Source organism: Grammomys surdaster, unplaced genomic scaffold (genome assembly GCF_004785775.1).
Source record: "Grammomys surdaster isolate TR1022 unplaced genomic scaffold, NIH_TR_1.0 224, whole genome shotgun sequence".
In the NCBI taxonomy this organism is placed as follows: domain Eukaryota; kingdom Metazoa; phylum Chordata; class Mammalia; order Rodentia; family Muridae; genus Grammomys; species Grammomys surdaster.
The window spans coordinates 1,765,692-1,786,878 of record NW_021604669.1 but is presented as its reverse complement, the minus strand read 5'-3'; the positions used below and the strand labels follow the sequence as shown (position 1 = coordinate 1,786,878).

General features: G+C 49.2%; 1 protein-coding gene across 1 annotated transcript in view; it reads right to left on the bottom strand.

Annotated features, from left to right (window-relative positions):
• Ago2 (argonaute RISC catalytic component 2) overlaps positions 1-21,187 on the bottom strand; it is a 79,403-nt gene that overhangs the window by 35,174 nt on the left and 23,042 nt on the right. The window contains exon 2 of the mRNA XM_028773228.1: positions 4,070-4,262. Within this exon, the coding sequence (XP_028629061.1) occupies positions 4,070-4,262 (193 nt within the window). The remainder of the gene's footprint in view (positions 1-4,069; positions 4,263-21,187) is intronic.

Sequence of the window (21,187 nt, the reverse complement as noted above, 5' to 3'; positions counted from 1 at the left end):
CTGTCTCCACCACAGGGAATGTTTCTCAAGACAGACGACCGGCTTGGCCCCATGCCTGTACCCCAGCACACTCTTAACTAAATGGAAATCAAGCTTGCACATCACAAGTGAGATCAACAAGGAAAGCGTGTGTGCAAAGATGCTGTGCAAAAAAAAAAGAGACTGAGCAGAGGAAAGAACAGAGATCAGAAAAACAGAAGGAAAAAAAAATCAACAAAGCAAAATGTTTGTTCTGGGCAGATGAATAAGCTGCACCCTCTTAGCAAACCTAGTTAAAAGAAAAAACAAATTTAAAATATTCATGGTGAAGGGGGCTTCAAACAGAGCCCATGACACTAAATATACTATGGAACCTGGCGTGGTGGTACATGCCTTTGGTCCTAGAGGGAGGCAGAGGCAGGAGGATCTCTGAGTTTGACACTAACCTGGATAGCCAGGGCTATACAGAGAAACTCTGTCTTGAAAAACCCTGGGGCTGGAGAAAGATACTATGAAACCTGGCATGGTGGCAGACGCTTGTAATACTTGGAAAGCAGAGGTAGGCAGACTTCTGAGTTTGAGACTAGCTTGCTCTATACAAGAGCCCATGTTTTAAAAGAAAAAAAGTGTATACCTATGCACATACATTATGAACAACTTTCTACTGGAAAATTCCATAACTTTGATGACATGTGTAGAATCCTTAAAAACACAAACTACCTAAGTGTGTACACCCAAAATATAACAGAAAGGGGGAAGGAATCCTGATATCTGAGGGAAAAATTAAGCTGTATTAAACAACTCCTACAAACACAGATCCCAGGCCAAAACAGTTCAGTGACAATTCAGGAGATTTATAATGGTACATTTACACAAGTCTGACATTTTTTTGTATGTGTATGGGGGCATGTGGAGGTGAGGTCACCCACCCTACAGTGTCATCCTTTGCTCATCACCCTCCACCTTGAGACAGGCTCTCATTTGCTCTATAGGTCAGGCCAGCCTCTCCCACCTCCTCTTCGCACTATAGCATCACTGGGATTATAGACATGAGCTACCCTGTGCAGCTTCTGTGGGCTCTGGGAAGTCAAACTCAAGTCCTTACGCCTGATGAAAAGGAGCTTCATTTGGCAATCCACTGCTGTGAGCCAAACCCAGGAAATTACCTGCTGTTCTAAGAGAACCTCAGGAAATTACCTGCTGTTCTGGAAAGCCTAGTCAGTACAAGGTTAAGAAAGGACGTTTGGGGTCTCAGGTACCAGGAACTTAAAGAATGGAGCCAGATGGATATGACAGTGGGATGGTCTCAGAGAAGGAGGATTCAATAGTGGGATAGCCCTAAGCAATGACCCTTGCTTAACCTTCCTGTTTTGCAACCTGCCTCCTGAAATTAATGTTGCAGAGCTTGATCAGAACCCCAGACTTGCTCTCATCCTTTGTGTCTCTTGTCCCTTCATTCTTTCACCCCCTTCCCTAGGGTCTCGTGGAATCCTCGCGGGCTGGGGCAATCCACCTCCCAGGTCTGAATCTCACATTTTGCTCTTACAGTGAACAAAGAAGGAACACTTTGCAACTTTCGAAATTATATGCTACACAATTCTGACACATAAATCCAACAAAACAAGACCATTACAGATATGCATCCCACCGACACAAATTCACAAAACCAGTTCTATACAGAAAGAATACATCATGAGTCTCAGAGATGCACAGCTCATTTTTAAGACCACAACATGTGTTAGTCTGAAAAAGATGACAAGATATGACCAGCAATCAACTCAGCAGTGACAGAATTTAACTGACTGATGGCCACTACTCTCGGCAGAGAAGGATAAGAACTGTCTGAAATCCCTTATCTAGTATCACATCTTAAAGAGGAACGGACTGCTTCTCGATTAAAATCAGTAACAGGACAGGGGAGGTCTCTGCACTGCCCAGGCTCAATATCCAGCTGGGTGTCCTCCTCACTGAATTAATGGAAGTAGGACATAAGATATACTGTAAACTAGAAAGAAGCCAAACCCTCCTTATACAAATACAAATACAAATCAGGTTCGGGTTGGGCTGGAGAGGAGGCACAGTGGTTAGGAGCACTTGTTGCGCTTCCAGAGGACAAGGTTTGGTTTCCAGCATCCACACGATAGCCCCCAACTGCCTATAACTCCAGTGCTAGGGGATCTTATTCCTTTTGGTCTTCATGTGTACCACATGCACATGGTACACAGACACACATAGGAAAGAAACACTTGTACACACTGTCAAATAATTAACATATCCTCAGTCAGATAAAATTCACCCTTGCAGGTGTACGATTCAATGATTTAGTGGGTTGGAATGTGAACACCATCCCACCGGTCTAAGTTTGATGGATGTCCATTGCCACCAAATAAACCTCTGTACTCTCTGGCTGCCACTCATCTGTGTCTGGAAAATGACATTTTAAGATGCTAGCTACAAAAGCAAAGAAAATGGCAATTTAGATTCAAAATTGTATAATCTAAAAGTTCCAAAGGCTTTCTGGAAAACCCCCACCACCCTATTCTCTTGGATTTTTACTTGTTGTTCAAAGCCAAAATCTATATTGGAAAAACAATCTCAGAGAAGTCAGCAGTGTGAGATTCCAGCCCAGAGTTAAGACTGGGCACTTGCCTAGTATGTGTATACTGTCCTGGGCTCAACCTCCAGCACCATACATTAGACAAGCTGATGAATTGTTGGTCTGAATGGAGAGAGACCAAAGCAAAGACTGACACAGCTACCTGCACCGTTGACTGACCCTCCCTTTCAAAGGTGCTGTGATAAAGAGATGGGCCCAGGAAAGCCTCTACAACTCGCGCCCAATACACAAAGCAATTCAGGATGGAGCACAGATCTCAACACAAAAGCCCAAACTACACCTCTCCCAAAGAAAACAGATCTTTATGACCTCTGTTGACACAGACTTCCTAGGGGCGACACCTGCCTTTTGCAAAGTTCATAAACTGAACATCAATAAAACTTGGAAGTTTTTCTTGTTAAAAAGCGCTATTTTAAAAAGCAAAACAAAAAAAAAAAACCACTAATACAAACAAGAAAGCAAATTTCAGACTGGAGAATATTCCCTACAGACTCCAGATCATCCAGAACCAAAAAAACACCTAGGAATCAAGACAACAGGGCAGAAGGCAGCAACACTCCTCATGTGTAAAGGGGAAATTCATCAACTGGTACCAGGGGTGAAGAGTAAAGCCACGGGAGCAGCCATACACCCACAAGAGCAGCAGAAGCAGCTCAAAAGATGACAAGCTATGGATAAACTTGTTGATGGAGACAAAACATTGCACCTGCCTGGGACACACTGGGGCGGATACCCAAGCACTGAAACCCACTCCTCATTCTGACACGTATGAGGAAGGAAAGCCCATGTCCATTCTAAAAAGGGAGGGAGAAAGAAAAGGGTCTTCTTTCATGGAGCTTCAAAACACCCCACGTGTTACCAGGAAGAAGAAAGGGCAAATTATCAAGTATTCAGTGAGGGCTAGGAAGTGGATATAGTGAGTGGATATAACGTTTCCATGAGAACGAGTTCAGATCATCAGAACCCATGCAAATGCCAGTTAGGTGTGGCAGCCACTGGTGGAGAAAGGGGAGCTCCGGAGCAAGCTAGGCGAGCTTAACAGAGAGCTCTGGATTTAAGGACAGACCTTACAGCCACGAGGTAGAAAGTGACCAAAGATGCCCAACACCAACCTCAAGACTCCGCACGAGGACATGGACCTGCCTACAAACACATATACACAATTCAATGTAATACTCCTTAACACTAAAAGTAACTACTACAATACACAGAACAACACAGATAAATCTCAAGACAATTCTGGACCAAAGAAGTGAGGTTGCATGGCTTCTGTAGGCAGGACATAATATAACCTGACAAAGAGTGTAACTTATGACTTATGGTTAGGCTAACTGGAGGGTGATGGATACACACACCGACTAAAACTCAGGACATTTACAATGTTGGGGTTCTACTATACTCAAATTACATCTCAATGCCGAAACCAATTAAAAATACATCATAACAACTTCATGGGAAAGGATCAGAAGATACCTGTTCACTCTCCGAGGGCATTTCTCAGGTTTGATGTCCAATTCATAGTGATAAATGTCAATTTTGGGGATGTCCATTTCAAAGAAATTGGCCTGTAGTTTGATTGTTCTCCCGGTGGTGCCGAAGTCCGGCCGAGGTGGCGGTTTGAAGCCATATCCTGGGATGGGTGATGACGGAGCAGGAGCAGCAAGAACTGGAAAACAGTGAGGAGACAGCAGACATCAGAGGTAGCACACTCAAGACTCGTTCCCGAGAATCATGGTGCACTCTAACCTTCCCATGCCCTTTGGATGCTGAGGCCTACACCTCTCCATGTAGCCCATCATCTCGCTTTCCTCCCTGTTCTTACATTCCTACCACCTCATCATAGGGACCCCCTACCAGGGGCCAGCCGGGAACAGGCTTGCTGGTCAACTGCCCCCCAACACACACACACACACACACACACACACACACACACACACACTCTTCTAGATCACCAAGAGAGGCTTCTTCTGCTGGGGACTTTCATCTCTCTCTCTCACCCATGTTCAGCGAATTCACACTGTGGTCACAGCTAGACTCCCTTCCCCAAGCTCCTATTCCTGACAGTGTGGTAGGTCCTAGCCTTCTCAGGTGGTGCACCTCACTTGCCCCACTCTTCCCCTTTGGCACCGCTCCCTCTGTGCTCCCCAGCTGAAGATCCCATGTGACCATGCACAGTCACAGCACAGGAACCTTTGGTGGCTCTCTAACACCTTGCCCATATGCTCAGGGGTGTGCCAGTGCCCACTCAGTAGCTCAGCCTTTCACATGTCAGCCCTGCCCGGCTGTTTCTAACCAGTGTCCCCAATCCAGGCCCAGGTCAGGAGTCATCACCTAGGAGGAACTCACCACCACCCTCCCTCCTCTTCATTTCCTTTATTCTCACCCCAGGATGCTGTGCTGCCATCCCAAGGTCTGAGAGGGTACAGCAGAAGCCCAGGCACTGAAAGGACTCTGCCGCTGTACAGGGAGGCAAGGGAGACTGAGTCTCTTTATAAAGTACCTTTAGTAATCATCAGAGTCCTGGGTCCGAGAGTCCAGCTTTCCTGCTCCCAGCGATCATATACACAGTACCTGCATCGCCCCCGCCCCTCCCGCAGCATTCACAGCACCTGTGCCATTTTGTGACTTCCATAGGCTGCACAGGCTCACACAGGCTCTGGCCCTGGAAATCCCCACTCAAGAACCTCATCCCAGCAATGGACCCGCTACATTCCCAGTGGTGGTGTTTTAACACTAGCCCAACCATCAACTTAGGGTGTGCTGGGGTGAGAGTCAGGGTACCACAATAGGTCGGCTTACCTGCGCTGCCAGCTGAGGAACTGAAGCCATGGAATAGAGTGAGAAAGGCAAGACCCACCAGACAAGACTTACGTGTGACACAAGTCATGACTGCCAAGCAAAGGTAACCCCAGTACCTTTCGAATCTTCAAACCCTGCTTTGCTCTACAGTCCCAGCTGGCCTGGAACTCACTACGTAGAACAGGCTGGCCTCCAACTTACAGCTACTCTCCTGTGTGTGTCTCTTGAGCACGTGCACCAGTTACAGACATGCACTGTGACACTGCTAACTACTTTTGATGTGGATATGGGAAATGGGAAAGGGTCATAGGAACTCCAACGCCAGTAGAGGACAAATGACAAATTTAGAAAAAATACAATTATGTATTTGTTTGATAACAGACTACTTGTAATTTTCATTCAAATGTCCTGTTTCAAGAGATAAGCTGCCTGCATTTTTAAGACTCCACAATCCCTATTAACAATCACTGGGATAAACACTCCACCAAAAGCAGTCCGGGCTTGCTCACTCCGTTTTGTTTTCTCCAAGAAAGCTAAAGTGTCACTTAGCTGAGCGGCACTGGAAGCAGTTGGTCTCTCCTCTACACTGTGTCTTCAGAGGTGACATAGTTACAGATCTGAAAGCAGGCACTCGGCCAGTCCCCTTGTAAGGCCCTTACGTGTGTGGGGGGGGGGGAGGGGAGAGGGCTTAAAAGGAGGAGAAAAACTGTTCTCCATGCAGGCTTCTCCTTTCTGGATGAGTGTCTCCCCATTAGCTCACCAGGACACCAACCATCCTTCCCTCCACAGACCTTGACTGGAGACTGAATACCCAGGAGCCTCAACAAACCTGTCCTTCAGGTCTAAGACTTAACAGAACAGTCAGTGGACTGTGGTCCCTGCTCTCAGGTGGTCTCCACTGGTCCAAGGAGAGAAGCTTAGGACAGGATCAGTCACAGTCAGGAAGCTCAGACACACACGTGGTTGGGCAAGACCCCAGCTTAAAAAGGCACTGAAAGGAACACTGCTGGGAAGCACTGCCCAGGATCTTCCCTCCTGTCACAGCAGATGTGGCCTCCACACCTAGACCTGGCCAAAGCATAATTTTCAGACTCCCATTTCTCAGGTCACCTGGGAGCACACCCCCTATCGCCAGCTCTGGGAACTGCAGAGTGTCACTAGCCGGCTGGGGCTGCAGGCAGTATTAATAAAGGGAAAGGGGAAACTTGAAGTGTGATTTCACAAGATACTGTTTCCATTACCTCTGGAAAGAATGACAAGGCAGCCACTTCATAGAAAGCCACGTAGAATATAAAATCACATTTGGCCCGTACAAGTTCTTCAGCCTAGACCTCTTCCTAAGATCCTGTGATCCCTCTTCTGAGACACCAGAGGACTATTTTTATCACTCCCGGGGAGCCCCAAGTGCACACTGCCAAATAAGCAGGAGGTTCAGACCCAAAGCCCTGGAGAGAAGCTGGCTCTGCATGAGCACAGAGCTCCCAAGAGAAAGGAGCAGATCGGGGAAACAGCTAAGCTTGTAAGGTGCAGGCTCTGGACCAGACAGGTAAAATGCCAAGCTTAAAGAGGCAAGAGGTGGCACATCCACACCCCTAAGCCTTCCTGTCTGACACTTACTGTCAGACGGATATTGAGATCTAAGTGAGGGAAAGCACCAAAAGACTCCCTGGTGGCCGGCCCCGCCCTCTCTATCCTCCAGAAACAGCCCTCAGTCCTTCCTCCCCCAACCTCAGGTAGCACCCAGACACTCTGCTCTGGCAATTGGTCAGGTCCTACCCTTGTTCTGCATGTTTCCAGCTCTGCCTTCACAGAAAGGCAATTCCCATCTTTCACCTAGGAGGCCCTGCAGAGGGGCAGTGCCACCCCTCCACCCCTGCACCCCTGTACGATATATCCAGATATTGCTCACTGGAGAGGGTTCCCTGGCAGGGAGACTCCCAGGACTCAAGCCCAGCGTGGTGCCAGCAACAGCGCAGGCACCCAGTGTTTGCCTACTCGCTGATCACTTAGCACATTTGTTTGAGAGCTCTGTTTTTAGAGCTCCGTCACAAACAGCGAAAGGGAAACACAGAATGAGTAACCGACTTCCTGGATGAGCAACTGCGTCCAGGAGACCAAAAGAGCTGGTGTTTGTGACAGATGCCAAAAGAGGCCCGGGCCTACCGCAGTACAGGATGGCCTCCAAAGTCCCGGGGCGCATGGGGGATCTGCATAGGCAGAGTCTGCCGAGATTCCTGCCCTAGGCCTACCCCTCCCACACCCAGCGCATGGGTGCACATATCCCCAACCTCCCTCTCAGAGAGCTCTCTGTACTCTGGAAATGCTTGCTATCCCCATGTGCTCAGTTTAAGCACAAACACCAGCTCTAGACAATGAACCTGGAACTATCAGGAAGAGGGTAGTAGGTCACAGGTAGATCCTGGGAGCAACCTACCACACACACACACACCTGTAGCTTGGAATGCCCTGGGTCCCTAGCACAGATCTGGTCCCCGCCTCCTACACCAGGACTGACTAGCCAAAAAAAAAAAACACGGCACAAGGAGAGAGTGGGGTGTGTGTGTGCAGGGCTGGGGAGGCAGCTGCGGCTGTATAGTTGAGGGGTGGGGGTCCACACCACATTCCCAGAGGTGTGCAGCAGCAGAATGGGTCTACTTTATTGATATTCCTACCTGCCCTTAGGTACCTAGGAAAGGGTCCTTAATCCTGTGACTCAGCCCTGGCAGCCCAGGTTACCATCACACTAATGACTTCTTGCAGTGGACAGAATGCTGGATGATATTGGAGCATCATGTACAACCCAGACTTCCTGGGAGAACTTGCTTCCTGAGGGATGTAGGGCAGCCCTGGGTGGAATGGCCAGCCCATTTCTCCTGGGGCAGCAGGAAGTGGGTGGTAGACAGACTGTCCCTCCAAGAGAGCCCCACTTACAGGACGGTGCCCTATGCTCCCCCCTCCTCCTCACAGGCTCAGGAATGAAAGACTTGGTTGGCTGTCCTGCTCACTTGTCCTGTCACTCTGCACAGGCCCTCAGGAATGTTCTCGGCCAACCAGGGACCACTCTGAGTGAAGGGGCCTTGCTTCTCTACCCATGGTGGAGCTGAAACAGAGCCACTACTGTAATACAGTTTTATTCTCTTCAATCTTGATAATAAAAATTTACAGAAGACAGGGAAAAGTAGAATAAAGCCACAGAGAAAGTTATCACAAGACAAGCCTTGTAAAATGAGCTTTCGAAGCACACAGACCCATCCAGACCTGACTGGGTTTTTCCACCCCACTCCCCGCCCGCCCCCTGTCCTTCCTTTAACATTACACCAGGCCCAGAGCCTCCAAACCACCTCAGTATTTTCCAAATTCCCTCTGGACCACACAGAGTCTAGGCTGACACCCCAGAGAGAACACACCTCTATCTCCCTTCATCCTGGGACAGAAACCAGGACCCACAGTGGGAGCTCCGACAGCACCCTCCCTCAGTGCTGACCTGCCCATCTTCCTGCCCTCTCTTCTTTAGGCTGTGGCCTCTAGTCTACAGCCTCTCAGATCTAAAGTAGCCACGTCATTGAGCTCATCCGTGGCCCTCACCCTGGGCCCAGGTACTTCACAGCTTAGGAGCCCATCCTAGGTGACCTTTGTATGGATGACTGACAGATACCTTCTGGCACCAGAATGTGCCATGGACACAAGGACCCAAAGGGAGCCCAAGGCTACGTGTACTCTGTGGTTCTGTGGGCCGCCTCCACCCACACTCACCCCAGCGGTTCCACTCCCTACACTGCAACTCCACATTGAATCCTGAGGCTTTCTTTCTTTTCTTTCCAGATGGTCTCATGTAACCTAGGTTAGCCTCAAACTTGCTATACAGACAAGGCTGACCTTGCTTTCCTGATCCTCTTGCCTCCAGCTTGCCAGTGCTAAGATTACAGATGTGCATCACCACACCCAGCTGTGGGGTTTGAACCCAGGGCCTTCTGCATGCTAGATCAGATCTACCAACTGTCTATCCCAGCCCAGCATTCAGACCATCTCTCCTTCAGGACGAATGAATGCTACACTCAAAGCCTGCCACTTCACGTCATCTCAGGAAAGCTTAGTCCTGTCTGTTCCAGTCCTGTCCTGACACAGTATCAGGTGGCAAGAGGCCCAGGTAGCCGGTGGCCAGCCACCCTTCCTAGCACTGTGGTATGCTCCCTGTGGGACTCTGCAGTAGTCACGTATGATGTAGAAGTCCTTATTTTTTTTTATCACATATTAGATTTGGTATTTTGATGGCTTTAATTCAGAATGACTAATAAACCTTTATATTTTGTTTCTGCCATTAAAATCATTATTCTAGAAAAAAATTCCCACACCAGCGTCACCAGACTGACAAGGGAACTCGTGATCTGAACACGTGAGAACCAGCTCCCCTGAGCCTCCAGGGGCTGGCGTGGCCTCATCTTTAAAGGCAGAAGCTGGTATCCAGCTCCTGAAATCATTAAACCTGCCCTCAGACTGTCTATGGGGGATGGGCAGGTTAACTTTTTCTCACTAGGGGTCATTCAGAAACGGTGGCACCCGCCTTCTTGAGGCAGAAGCAGCGGGGAGGTCAGGCCAGCACCCTGCAGACTTGGTAGAGACTCTGCTGTCTCCATGGCTACAACAATGTGCGTCAGTTCACCATTTACCACTGCCATGGCAACCGGCCTCTCCTGCGTCTGCTCATCATGCAGGCTGCAGGCATGGGCGGCATCAAGTTTGAATCAGGAGGTTGGTGTCCTGAGGAAGCCAGACAGTGGCAGCTCCACATGGCATCCTGGCATGTACACACATGTGGCTATCATGTAGCCCCGGGATTCCATATGCTCCAATATACAGGTGCGTCCCATGTGGAGGCCACTCTGGGATGTGTAAGCAGATGGAAGGGAGTGTCCAGAGATTTTCTGTAGAATAGGAAGGGGGTGCATTCTCACAATCCCAGAATGCAGGAGACTGAGACAGGATGACCATGAAGCCTGTGCTACCTACATAGGAAGATGCTGTCAACTAGGAAAAAATAAAATAAAATAAAATAAAATAAAATCCCAAAGAACAATGAAAAAAAATAACCACCATTCAAGGGCTCGAGCAGTGCCTCCCAGCACCCACACAGAGCAGCTCACAAACAGGGTGCCAATTTCAGGGGCATCCGCACTTCCATGGCACATACAGACACACAGGCATGAATAAAAATAAACCTTTTTAAACAATGAACCTGTTCAGCTAAGACAAAGCCTGCATCCCCATCCCCACACTGTCATGATTTCATTAAGTGCCTACTGTGTAGCAAGCATACATCTTGCTGCCACTGTATACCTGTGCCTGCAGAGGACCACAGGTGTCATGTGACAAACCACATGGAGCATGAAGTCACCTTGGAAACCAGGAGAAAATTCCCACCCCTTGCTTGCGCAGTCTGCTGAATCATCGGCCAGGTTCGGGCACAGAGACGAAGATAAGGGGCTTACTGCACCAGTTCTAAGGGGCTCAATGGGTGTGGGAGAAAAGGAAAGCACAGAGGACAGCTGCCACTTTGCCACCCTTCCCAGAAGGCTGCTTCCTGTCACCACCCACCTTCCATGACATCTAAGTATGAGTTGTATGACCTTTAAACAGAACAAAGGTTGCATGACTTCACTCCTGAGTGACTTACAGGAGGGAGTGGGTGTGGGGGTAGCTGCCAGTAGCTTGCCATGACAGCATGGGGTCCTGGGCTCAGAGACCCAGGACCCATTAGAAAAGCCATGTAGAGGGCCAAAAGAGGCAGATCCCAGAGCTGGTGTGCCAGTCTAGCCAATTGGTGAGCTCCAAGTTCAAAGACACTGTCTTTTTAAAAATAAAAATTAAACTTAAAAAAATCGAAGGAGACACCTGACGACAACCTCTGGCCTAATATACGTGTGTACACACACACACACACATACACACACACACACCTTGTGAAAATCTCAACCACACAAAGTGGATTATTAAGAAGCTAATGACAAGTCAGATGTATTGACTACAGCCTGTATTCTAGCATTCTGAAAGCGGAAGCAGGTGGACAGCTGTGAGTATGATGACATCTGTGTACTAAGTTCCATCCTAGTTAAAGAGTAACCCTGCCTCAAATAAACAAAAACAAAAGGCCTGACTTTGAAAGACAAGCAACCCCTGCGGTGGAACCCGGACTCTTCCACCAAGACCTAGCTTAGCCCCAGGCAGCCATGGAGGGGGGATGGGAACACTCCCAGACTGCAGAGTTCTTTCCAGGGCTGGGCTTCAAAGCAAGTACCTTTGAAGGCACATAGCTCGTCTTCCTTGTAGAACTATGTGCTCATGCTGGACACTGGCCAGAAATTATGAATGAAAAGAATGTGATACACAGCCAGGGAAGCTGAGTACCCGTGCCACACCCTGAGCCATGCCAGGCACAAACACCAGCACCTCTCTGCCACAGCCAGCTCCACAGGAAAGCGGCTACAGACACTTCAGGGTTGGGTGACTTGTCTGAGTTCTAGGCAATAGTCAGGCAGGACTGTTGTCCAGGCCCAAGTTGGACATGCAGGCTCCAGAACACAGTGGAACCTGACAGCTTGCAGGAGCACAGGCTGACAGTAGGTTCTGTCAAACAGGTGCTTTCAGGAGACTCGGGATGCATTACATAGTTGACAATCCTATCGTGCAGGGAGCCACATGCACATGCCACCCACACTGACAGAGCTACATTAAACACAGTCAGTCTTTTTGGACAAGAAAGAGATGCCTGGAGTGTGTACCAAGGAAGGAGCCAGGGCCATCTGCTCCATGGCTGGAGAAGAAACACAACTACCAGGCACCGCCAGCAGCACCAGCGTAGAACCACTGTCAGGGAAGACCTCGGGAACCACCAACCAACCAACCAACCAATACCACAAACCCAGAGCCAGCCCTGCCTCAGAGCGGCTTTCAACACAGGAACACTCACGATCACGTCTGCCTCGCATCTGGCTTCAGAGTCAGGGCCAAGTACAGCTTGGACTGGAACCGTGCTTGTGGTCAGATCCCTCCCACCACAGTTCTCACTCCCACAGCTTGGCAAATCCTACTGTAAGCTGAGCATGCGTGCAAGAATATGAGAGAGTGTAACAACCAGAGCAGGAAGGGAGGGAGCTTTCACCCTTCCAGGCCCTGGCTCCAGTCTTACCAAACACTGCAGAGATGCAGCTGAGAGCGCTAGGGCAGAAAGGGTGACCATCCTAACATTCCTGGCGTGAGCACAGGAGGTGAAGACTGGCCAGGGGGTGGTTACTGGTGTGCCATAGAATGGGGTAGTTTGATCTCAAAGGCTGTTAGGGGCCATTACAGAATTCAAATACTCCAGAGTACACAAAGCTTAGAGACATACAACCAGGAATTCTGCCCATCACCTAATGTCCTGATAAATCTCTTGTTCCTATCACAAGGCACTTCAGTGAAGTCCTTTCTCCTGTGTAGTGGGGAACGGAAGATATGCCTCTACCATAAGAAGAAAGGAAGGCAGGGACTGTTCTCCAGAAACCTGTCAACCTTCAACATTACTAGCTGCCTGGGAGTCTTTTGCTTTGATCAAATCTAATTTTAAAAAAAAAAAAAACCCTCTGGGAAATCTCTTTGTCATCCTATCTAGTTTGGGTGAGACAGGAAGTGGGGCCCTCGGGGAGCAAACACTTGAGGGGTGTGAGAGTACTAGTTAAGGCAGGCTTCTCTGAGGGGCCCAGAAGGTACAGTACTACAATCACTCATGTGGCCCTTTTGGTTTAATTAGGAATCTGCCAAATATCTGTTGACCTTATATTTTGGCAAGTGATAGACAGTACTCTGTGAGCGAAGGGTGAATACAGCAGCGTAGGGTCAGCTGTGACAGTGACACCCCCAGGCGTAGGTCCAACCACTCACTTTCATCTCAAACTGAAACTGCTAATTTACAGTGGGGTTTCAATGGCTTTTGTGGTTCAGTAGGAAACTCCAACCATGGCCCTCTTTGAGAAATGGCCCCCAACCTCATCTCAAAAATAGTTTTGCCTAAGTAAATTCTGAATCGTTCCCTCACAAGTTAAACACCCTCAGGCCCAGCAACTCTTTCCCCGGCAACATTCAAAATATCACAGTAAACAAAAGAAGCTGCTCAGGAAAGCTGGCTGTGGAACCAGCTCCGGCTGCACCTCAGTCACGCTTCCTGACACATCCGCCACAAGGCGGCCCAGGCTCTTCGAGCACCTGTTTAAAACTGCCCCACAGTGAGCCTTGGCCTAACTTGAGGAAGCTGAGCAGAACACCTCACTCTGGCTTTCCTTGAGTCCGGAGTCACCACGCTTTATGGTCCTAGGGCCAGAGTCCGTGTCTGGCTAGACTGTTAGCATCCCGACCATGGGACCTAAACGGACAGGTAAATGAAAGAGTAGCTGATATCAACGGCCATAGCAGTAAAACTACTGATTTCTAATTCAATGTTGCCAGTCTTGACAAGGAGTCCCAAGCCTCCAAGAGGAACTGTCATTCCGCACAGTCGGCGTCTTCTCAGGTGAGGCAGAGGCACATACACTTATCAAAGCTTCACATGTCTACACCTACTTACCAAATTCATCTCATACCTCTACATGCTTACTGCCGTGAGGAGAAGGGCCCTCCTCACTATCCACTCCTGGAAGCAGACCACAGACCAAAGTGTGAACTATTCCACAGCCTCTGCAGACTGTCAGGAAGAGAGTAGATCTGCAGACAATGCCTTTATGCAAAGAAGGGTCCTCCTCATCCTTGACAGCTGACATTAAAAAAAAAAAAATTCAACTTGACAGCTGTAATTAGCCAGGGCAGCTCAGACTGGGTGTGAGGCTCAGATCTGTAACCCCAGCACCTGGGAAGTGGAGGCGGGAAGATCAAGGTCACCCTTGGCTACCCAGCAAGACTCATTCTCAACCAACCATGAAAAAGAAAACAAGAAAAGTTCACAAAGGCAGCCACTGTGCTCTTTCATAAAGAGAGACCTAGGGATACACCCGACTCCAGGTCCATAGTAGCCCTGTTCTAACTGTACATCCTCACAAGAGGACACAGCTACTGTTCTTCACAGTTAGCAGTCCTGGGGAGATCCTGGTGCTTTCCAGTTCCTGGGACCTTGTCCAGCTAAGTGTCCTGCTCTTCCACCCCAAAGTCAGAAATATCACCACTCAAACCAGGTCCAACACCCCGCTCTGGGCTCACACCATGGCTAGGGGAGTTCACAATGAACCTGCACAACTGAAAATAATACAACTGTGTGAAAAGAACTGTCCACAGCTTTGCCCAGCGCTGACTCCCTTGCCAGGGGTCTCCATCTAGTACATGGAGAGACTCCTCAGACTTCTTCTCACATGCTCGATGCTCAATCACTCTCTGAGGAAGAGAGAGAACCACCCCATTTTGACACACCTCTCACCAGAGACTCCAAGGGAAGAGGCTGCCTGCACTGCACAGGAAAGGGCCAGCCTTCACCTACTAAGGAGAGTTCTGTAGGTCAACCCTACACTTGTGTTCTATTCGCACATCAGCATCAGCATCAACAACAACCAATGGTGTGGCAGGACCAGGCCTGCCTGCCATTGTTCAAATTCTTTTTTCTGGACCAAGTCTGTCCAACAGCAGTGTGGGTAGGTAGGGCTGGACCAGAGCCTTTCTCACCACTTGCTTCCCAGCCTGAGCTGAGGACAGACACAGTGACCTCAAACTTGAATCTCTAACAGGCCAAGAATAAGTCACCCCTCAGATCCACTCGCTGGAGTCTGCTTAAGTCTGGTTTGTCCTTAGAGTCTGTGAGATCAGATGCATTTTAATAGAAAGAATCGGGAAGAAAATGTTACACCAGAAATCAGCAGATGTGAGGCTGGGGCTGCAGTCATGGCAGGGCACTGAGCAGTGTGTGGGAGGCCCAGAAAGAAGGGAAAGCAAATGTGGCCCTTCCCCAGCATCTCAGTTCTACCTCGCAGGACTGCAACCAAGCCTTGGCCCTCTGCCTGTCTTGGAAAGAATGAATGTCATATTTTTCATTGAGGTAGCAGAACCTATGAACATCTTCTACTAACCTACTCAACACAGGCCCCTTCTCAAGCCAAGGTATTACCTGCCACCCAGGAGAACTGGCAAATGGCCCTTCTGTCGGGGACATCTTGGCAGTCAGTAGTGCCAGCCAGGGCCCAGGCTACAGGGCTCACGCTGTCCTCTGCTCACCTGTCTGTTTCAGAGTTTATCACTCAGCCGGGCAGTGGTGGCACATGCCTTTAATCCCAGCACTTGGGAGGCAGAGGCAGGCGGATTTCTGAGTTAGAGGCCAGCCTGGTCTACAGAGTGAGTTCCAGGACAGCCGGGGCTACACAGAGAAACCTTGTCTTGAAAAAACAAAACAAACAAACAAAAAAACCCAGAGTTTTATCTCTCTACATGATCTAACACAGAAAGGTGAAAGGTGAGGTGGGCGAGGGGTGAGACCAGGCTGCAGGAAGGGGGCAAGTGACCCCCATAGCAATAAGACACTGACAGTGACATCTCAACCCCCCACCACTCTGACGGGAGGAGGCTTGAACCAGGGGAGAGAAGCGTGGCCAGGAGATAGGGCCAAAGCAGGATCTACCATACACAGACAAAGGTGTGGCAGGACCCAGGGCTGGGGCTCATCTGTCCCACCTGGGTGAAGTCTCATAGTGCAGTTTCCCCCAATTTGTCAGCAAACCTCAGAGGAAGGCCAGGCCCTAAAATTGATTCACTTGTTGTCCATCATGCCTGCTGATTAAACATCATGACCACACTGAATGAACTCACACCTCCTTGTCTCTTCCAGGCCAGATATTAAGCCTCACTTCTACCAAGTATAAAGGTCCTGTTAAGTCAGTGGTGGTCTCCATAGCTCCTCCTGTGCCGTGGACACAGAGCCTCACTACTCAACTGCCCAGACCCCAGAGCTGCCAAGTTCCAGTGCACCCCCGGCATCCCTCTGTGCTCTGGGATGCTGACTTCCTGGGTACACCTGGACCATGGCGAGCAGCCTCCAGTAGGTAACCGAGGCAGCTGTCACCTCTCCTCAAAGCCCTCTGGTACTCAGAATTTCTGCACACCATACCCACGACCTGGGTTCTCCTGTGCAGTTTCCTCTGCTGTGCTCAACCTACTGATATACACACAACCTGGAGACATACACTTCTTCCATTACACTCTGAGTCCAGCTAAGCAGGGTGGTTCCACAGCTTGCCACCTATGGCCCCCATGCTAGTGTCAAGGAGGAAGGCAGATTTAGTAAGAACCTGCTCCAAGGGAACCATCTTTTGACAACTTCAACAGTGTCCTTCCTGCAAGCCAACCAAAGCCAGTGCCTAAAGACAGATTCACTAACAGGCACTGTACTCTGGGTGCACTGACCTTGTCTCCTGAACATGCACGATAACTCTATGAGATGGTCTTTTTGCTAACAGCATGTTATGGAATTGAAGAAACATTAAGAAACAAGAACTGTGGTGGTGCACATCTTCGTCCCAGCACTCTGGAGGCAGAGGCAAGCTGATCTCTGTGAGTTCAAAGCTAGCCTGGTCTGCAGAGGCACCCCTAGCTACTACTCAGGAGGCTGAGGTGGGACGATCACATTTGTGCCAGATCTCCAACTTCCTGTGGTACCTCAGGGCATACCAGTAGTCCTTTAGGCATTCCTCCAACAAACCCTCCTTCTCCCATGTCTCCCTCTCACTTGCTTCTGACTACAGAAAGGTGGTGGAGCTGAGGTCAGGGCCTACAGTTACCCCTTCACCCAATCTGCACCTTCTCACCTGCTCTTTGGGAGAACTGTGGATACTTGATCACGGAACAGTCCTCTGCTTACAGACCAGTGCCCGTGCCATCTGTAACAGACCACTTTCGACAGCACACAATGAACCTGTCTCTTCAAATGAACAAAACCAGACCAAGATCCCAAAAGTTTGAGAGAAAGACACAGACCCCAGGGGCCTAAGATTGTCCAAGAGCAAAGAGATAAGAATGCTAGGCCTACGGATACACACTCAGGATTTGTGTAAAGAACATCAGACATACACTAGACATCCACTGCAGGAACAAAACCTTAGATCTTAACCACCTGTCCATGCCTCCCCATCTCCTACCCCACTCCTGCCCTCCTGACCCATGATGCGGATAGAGGCACTCTTGCAGTAAATAAGCTAGCTCTTCAGTGTGATCCCTACCCACCCAAGACAGCTGTGGTGGTTTGAATATGCTTGGCCCATGAGAAGCGGCACTATTAGAAGCTGTGACCTTATTGGAGGCAGTGTGTCCTTGCTAGAAGTGTGTCACTGTGGAGGTGGGACTTTAAGATCTTAATGCTCAAGCTTGGCCCAGTGGGAAGCATATCCAGTCTCCTGACTACCTTCTTCAGATCAAGATGTAAAACTCTTGGCTCCTCCAAGCATCAGTCTGCCCACATGCTGCCATGCTTCCCACCGTGATGATAATGGACTGACCCTTTGAAACTGTAAGCCAGCCCCAATTAAATGTTGTCCTTTATAAGAGCTGCCATGGTCATGGTGTCTCTTGATAACAATGAAACCCTAAGACCACAGCCATAACATCTGGTACAGCCAGGACCCATTGCCAGGTACTTGTGTCCTTCAGCTTCTTCTCCTACCTCCATCCTCATAACCCAGAATCTATAGGGCTGTGTCCCAACAAGCAGCTCTGCCCACCTATAGCCTATATCTTCTCCAGCCACATGGTTTCACATGCTCCATATACTTTGACCACTCTGGGCCCATGTCACTTGAATCTCTCAGTGGCCCACTCTGTGCTGCCACTGAAGTGCCCAGCCAAAGCCTGAGTGACATCTACACTGGCTAGCTCCAAGTCCTACCACCCCCTCTCCAAATAGGCCAGGTCTCTGAATCTGTGTCACTGAGTCACCAAGACCCCTTGATGAACAGCTCCACCCACCATGTGCCTGTCATGGGGCCAAAACATGGGCTCCACCACTGGGATCTTCCATTTTGCCTTCCACACTTAAAATACCAAAGTGAGTCTAGAATGTGCTGGATATATTCAAGTTCCTCTTAGTGGTTAGGAAGGAGGTGGGCAGAAGGCCAGCTCTGGAGAGCCAATGGATGGGCACACTCAAATCCCTTCGCCCCAGGCTGAAGGTACTGCAGTTGAATCTGAGCAGCTGCATGGTGCAGAAGATGAGTCCCTGCCTTTTGTACAGTAGAAATCAGCCCAAGTCGGTAGAGTGTCCTGGGTTCAACCCCCAGGATCGAAAGGAAACATGAGTGGGACTCCTGTTATGGTGGCTTTGCCCGCCCTGACCTGTGCAACCCTCTGAGACCACCGTTTCTACAGACACAGGAAGAGTCCTTGCTTAGAGGAAACTCGATGCCAAAACTGCATAGAGAACATGTTACTTCTGCTTCTGCCCTTGACAGAGAGCTTCTAGAACACGCCAGAGCCCCAGCAGGACGATCCAAGATCCTAGATGAGCCAGATGGGCTGCCACGTGAGCACAGACTGCCACGTGACCCTCAGTGAACTGCTTACAAGTACAGTATCTTGTTTTAGGAGCATTTCAACTGCAAGAAAATTCTCACATTCGTCTTAAATTATAATAAACAGAAATACCACCTTCTCACTCGTAACATTGAGATATTCACACCAGAAATAGTGAGACACATATCCATGAAATTCCCTCCAGACAACATTCAGAATGTTCCTCCTACCAAATATAAAAAACTGAAAAGCACCCTAGCCTCAGCTTTGTCCAGAGAGCGAGTCTTCCCTTAGAACCACCCCAGTGCCACCCCTGTAGCTCAATGGGTACTGTGGGACAAAAACTTCACTTTTATATCCCAGCTTAGACTTAATACAGCCCCCAGAGAAGCATCTTAAAAGCAAATTTAACAAGTGACAGAAACCAGAAAACGTCCCCAATTTTCCCACCAGCTATTTGAAATGTCACTTCTAAATACTGGCATCCCATAGAGGGAAAAAATTTTTTTCCTAGTCAGAATAATTAATTAGGGAGTAAATTGTTGAAATCAAGCAGATACAATCCACAGGGCTGTTTGGCTTCTTTAATAGATTCCTTTCTCAGGATAGACAGGCTTGCAATTTAACATAACTTAAAGCTGTTCCCCCATTCTTCAGAAAACTGAAGAACAGCAGTCCTAGATGCAGGTGGCTTCAATTGTGGGCTCCACAGAAAGTAGGGCCTGACTGCTGTCCTATAAAGGACTGTTACGGAGCTGCCAATAGGCTCTAGCAGAGACACACCTTCACAATTTCATACTGTATTTACATCGTGTCTACCACACCCTCTTCTTCCCACTCCAACTCCTGTGTCCCAACTCCTACAATTCAATTATCACACACACACACACATAACCACACACCCCCACGCACACCACACACACACACACACACACACACACACAGGCACAAAACCCTCTCCATCACACACACACCCCCTACTGAGCCCATTTTCTTTTGCTCATACAAGTGTTTGGGGTTGACTGCCTGTGTCTGGATACCCCATGAGGGCTTATTATACCTTAAGACTGACATGAGGCAGTCGTGAGTTGCCTGTGGTGGGCCTAGTGACCTCCCCCTGTGACTGTGACAGTTTCTATCAAATACCAGCCTATGACAATAGCAGGTGAGCTCTCCAGAGGGGGCCAGCTGAGAGTAGAGGCTGGGATCCTGGTGCTCAGATGACTGTATAGGGCAGAAGCCAAAGTCACCAAGGAACCAGCTGGCTACAAACATTTCACAGTGAAAGCTTGGTACCTTCTACACCAGAGATGGACTGTTTGGAGACAGGGCGACCAGGGCAGCCTCCCTTCCCGTTATTCATAGAAATGTACCACCTCAGCCACTGCAGAGTGTGCAATGTGTCCTGACACATACAGATGCTGTGTGTCTATCACTTCTCTCAAGTCCAGAAACCATGGACCTGCTGGGTAGCTCCTCCATTCCTTCCCTCAGTCTCACCCCTCTCCATCTGCTCCCATGGCTCTGCTTGCCCTGGCCACTTTCAGTAAAGGGGAAGCGCATGAGGAAGCCACTTCCTGGCCTCTTTGCTCTGCACTTGAGAGGCACACCCATGTTTTGTGCCTATGTTGGAGCTTCAGCTTGAGGCTGACACAGCCCTGGACATCACTCCTTCCAAATTCAGGTGATTTCCCTTGGGCAGTGGGAAGTGCACAAGGGCTGTCACTCCACAGCCCTTTAGGGACATGTGATAAAAAACCCTGCTGGATAAGAACCCCATCTTCAGGGAGGTTCAGCAGAGCACTGACTGTATAGACGGGCAGAGCCAGTTAGGCAGAGAGACAACTGAAGCTGAGTCCCCTGGCTGGCCACTGCCCAGATAGCTCAATGCAGGCACAGTGAAGAATGTGATGGCTTTTAAGCTATGGTCAAGGGACACTGGGAAGATGGGACATCTTTAGGCAATGTGGCATCTGCGTAGGGCAGCCCTCTCCCAGTTTGAAGGTATCTCTAAGACTTGAAGTCAGAGCCTGGAGAGATGGCTCAGCAGTTAAGAACATTTGCTGCACTCCCAGCATTTACGGTAGATGGTGCACACCCACCTGCAAACCCAGCTTCAGGGGATCTGATAACCTCTTCTGACATCTAGGGCACGCCTGCAGACATAGAATTTTTAAAAAGATATCTACACAGAGAGATAGAGACAGACAGAGACAGATAGAGAGGGAGGGAGAGAGGGGGGAAGAGATGAAGGGAGGGAGGGAGAGGGAGAGAGGGAGGAGGGAGGAGGGA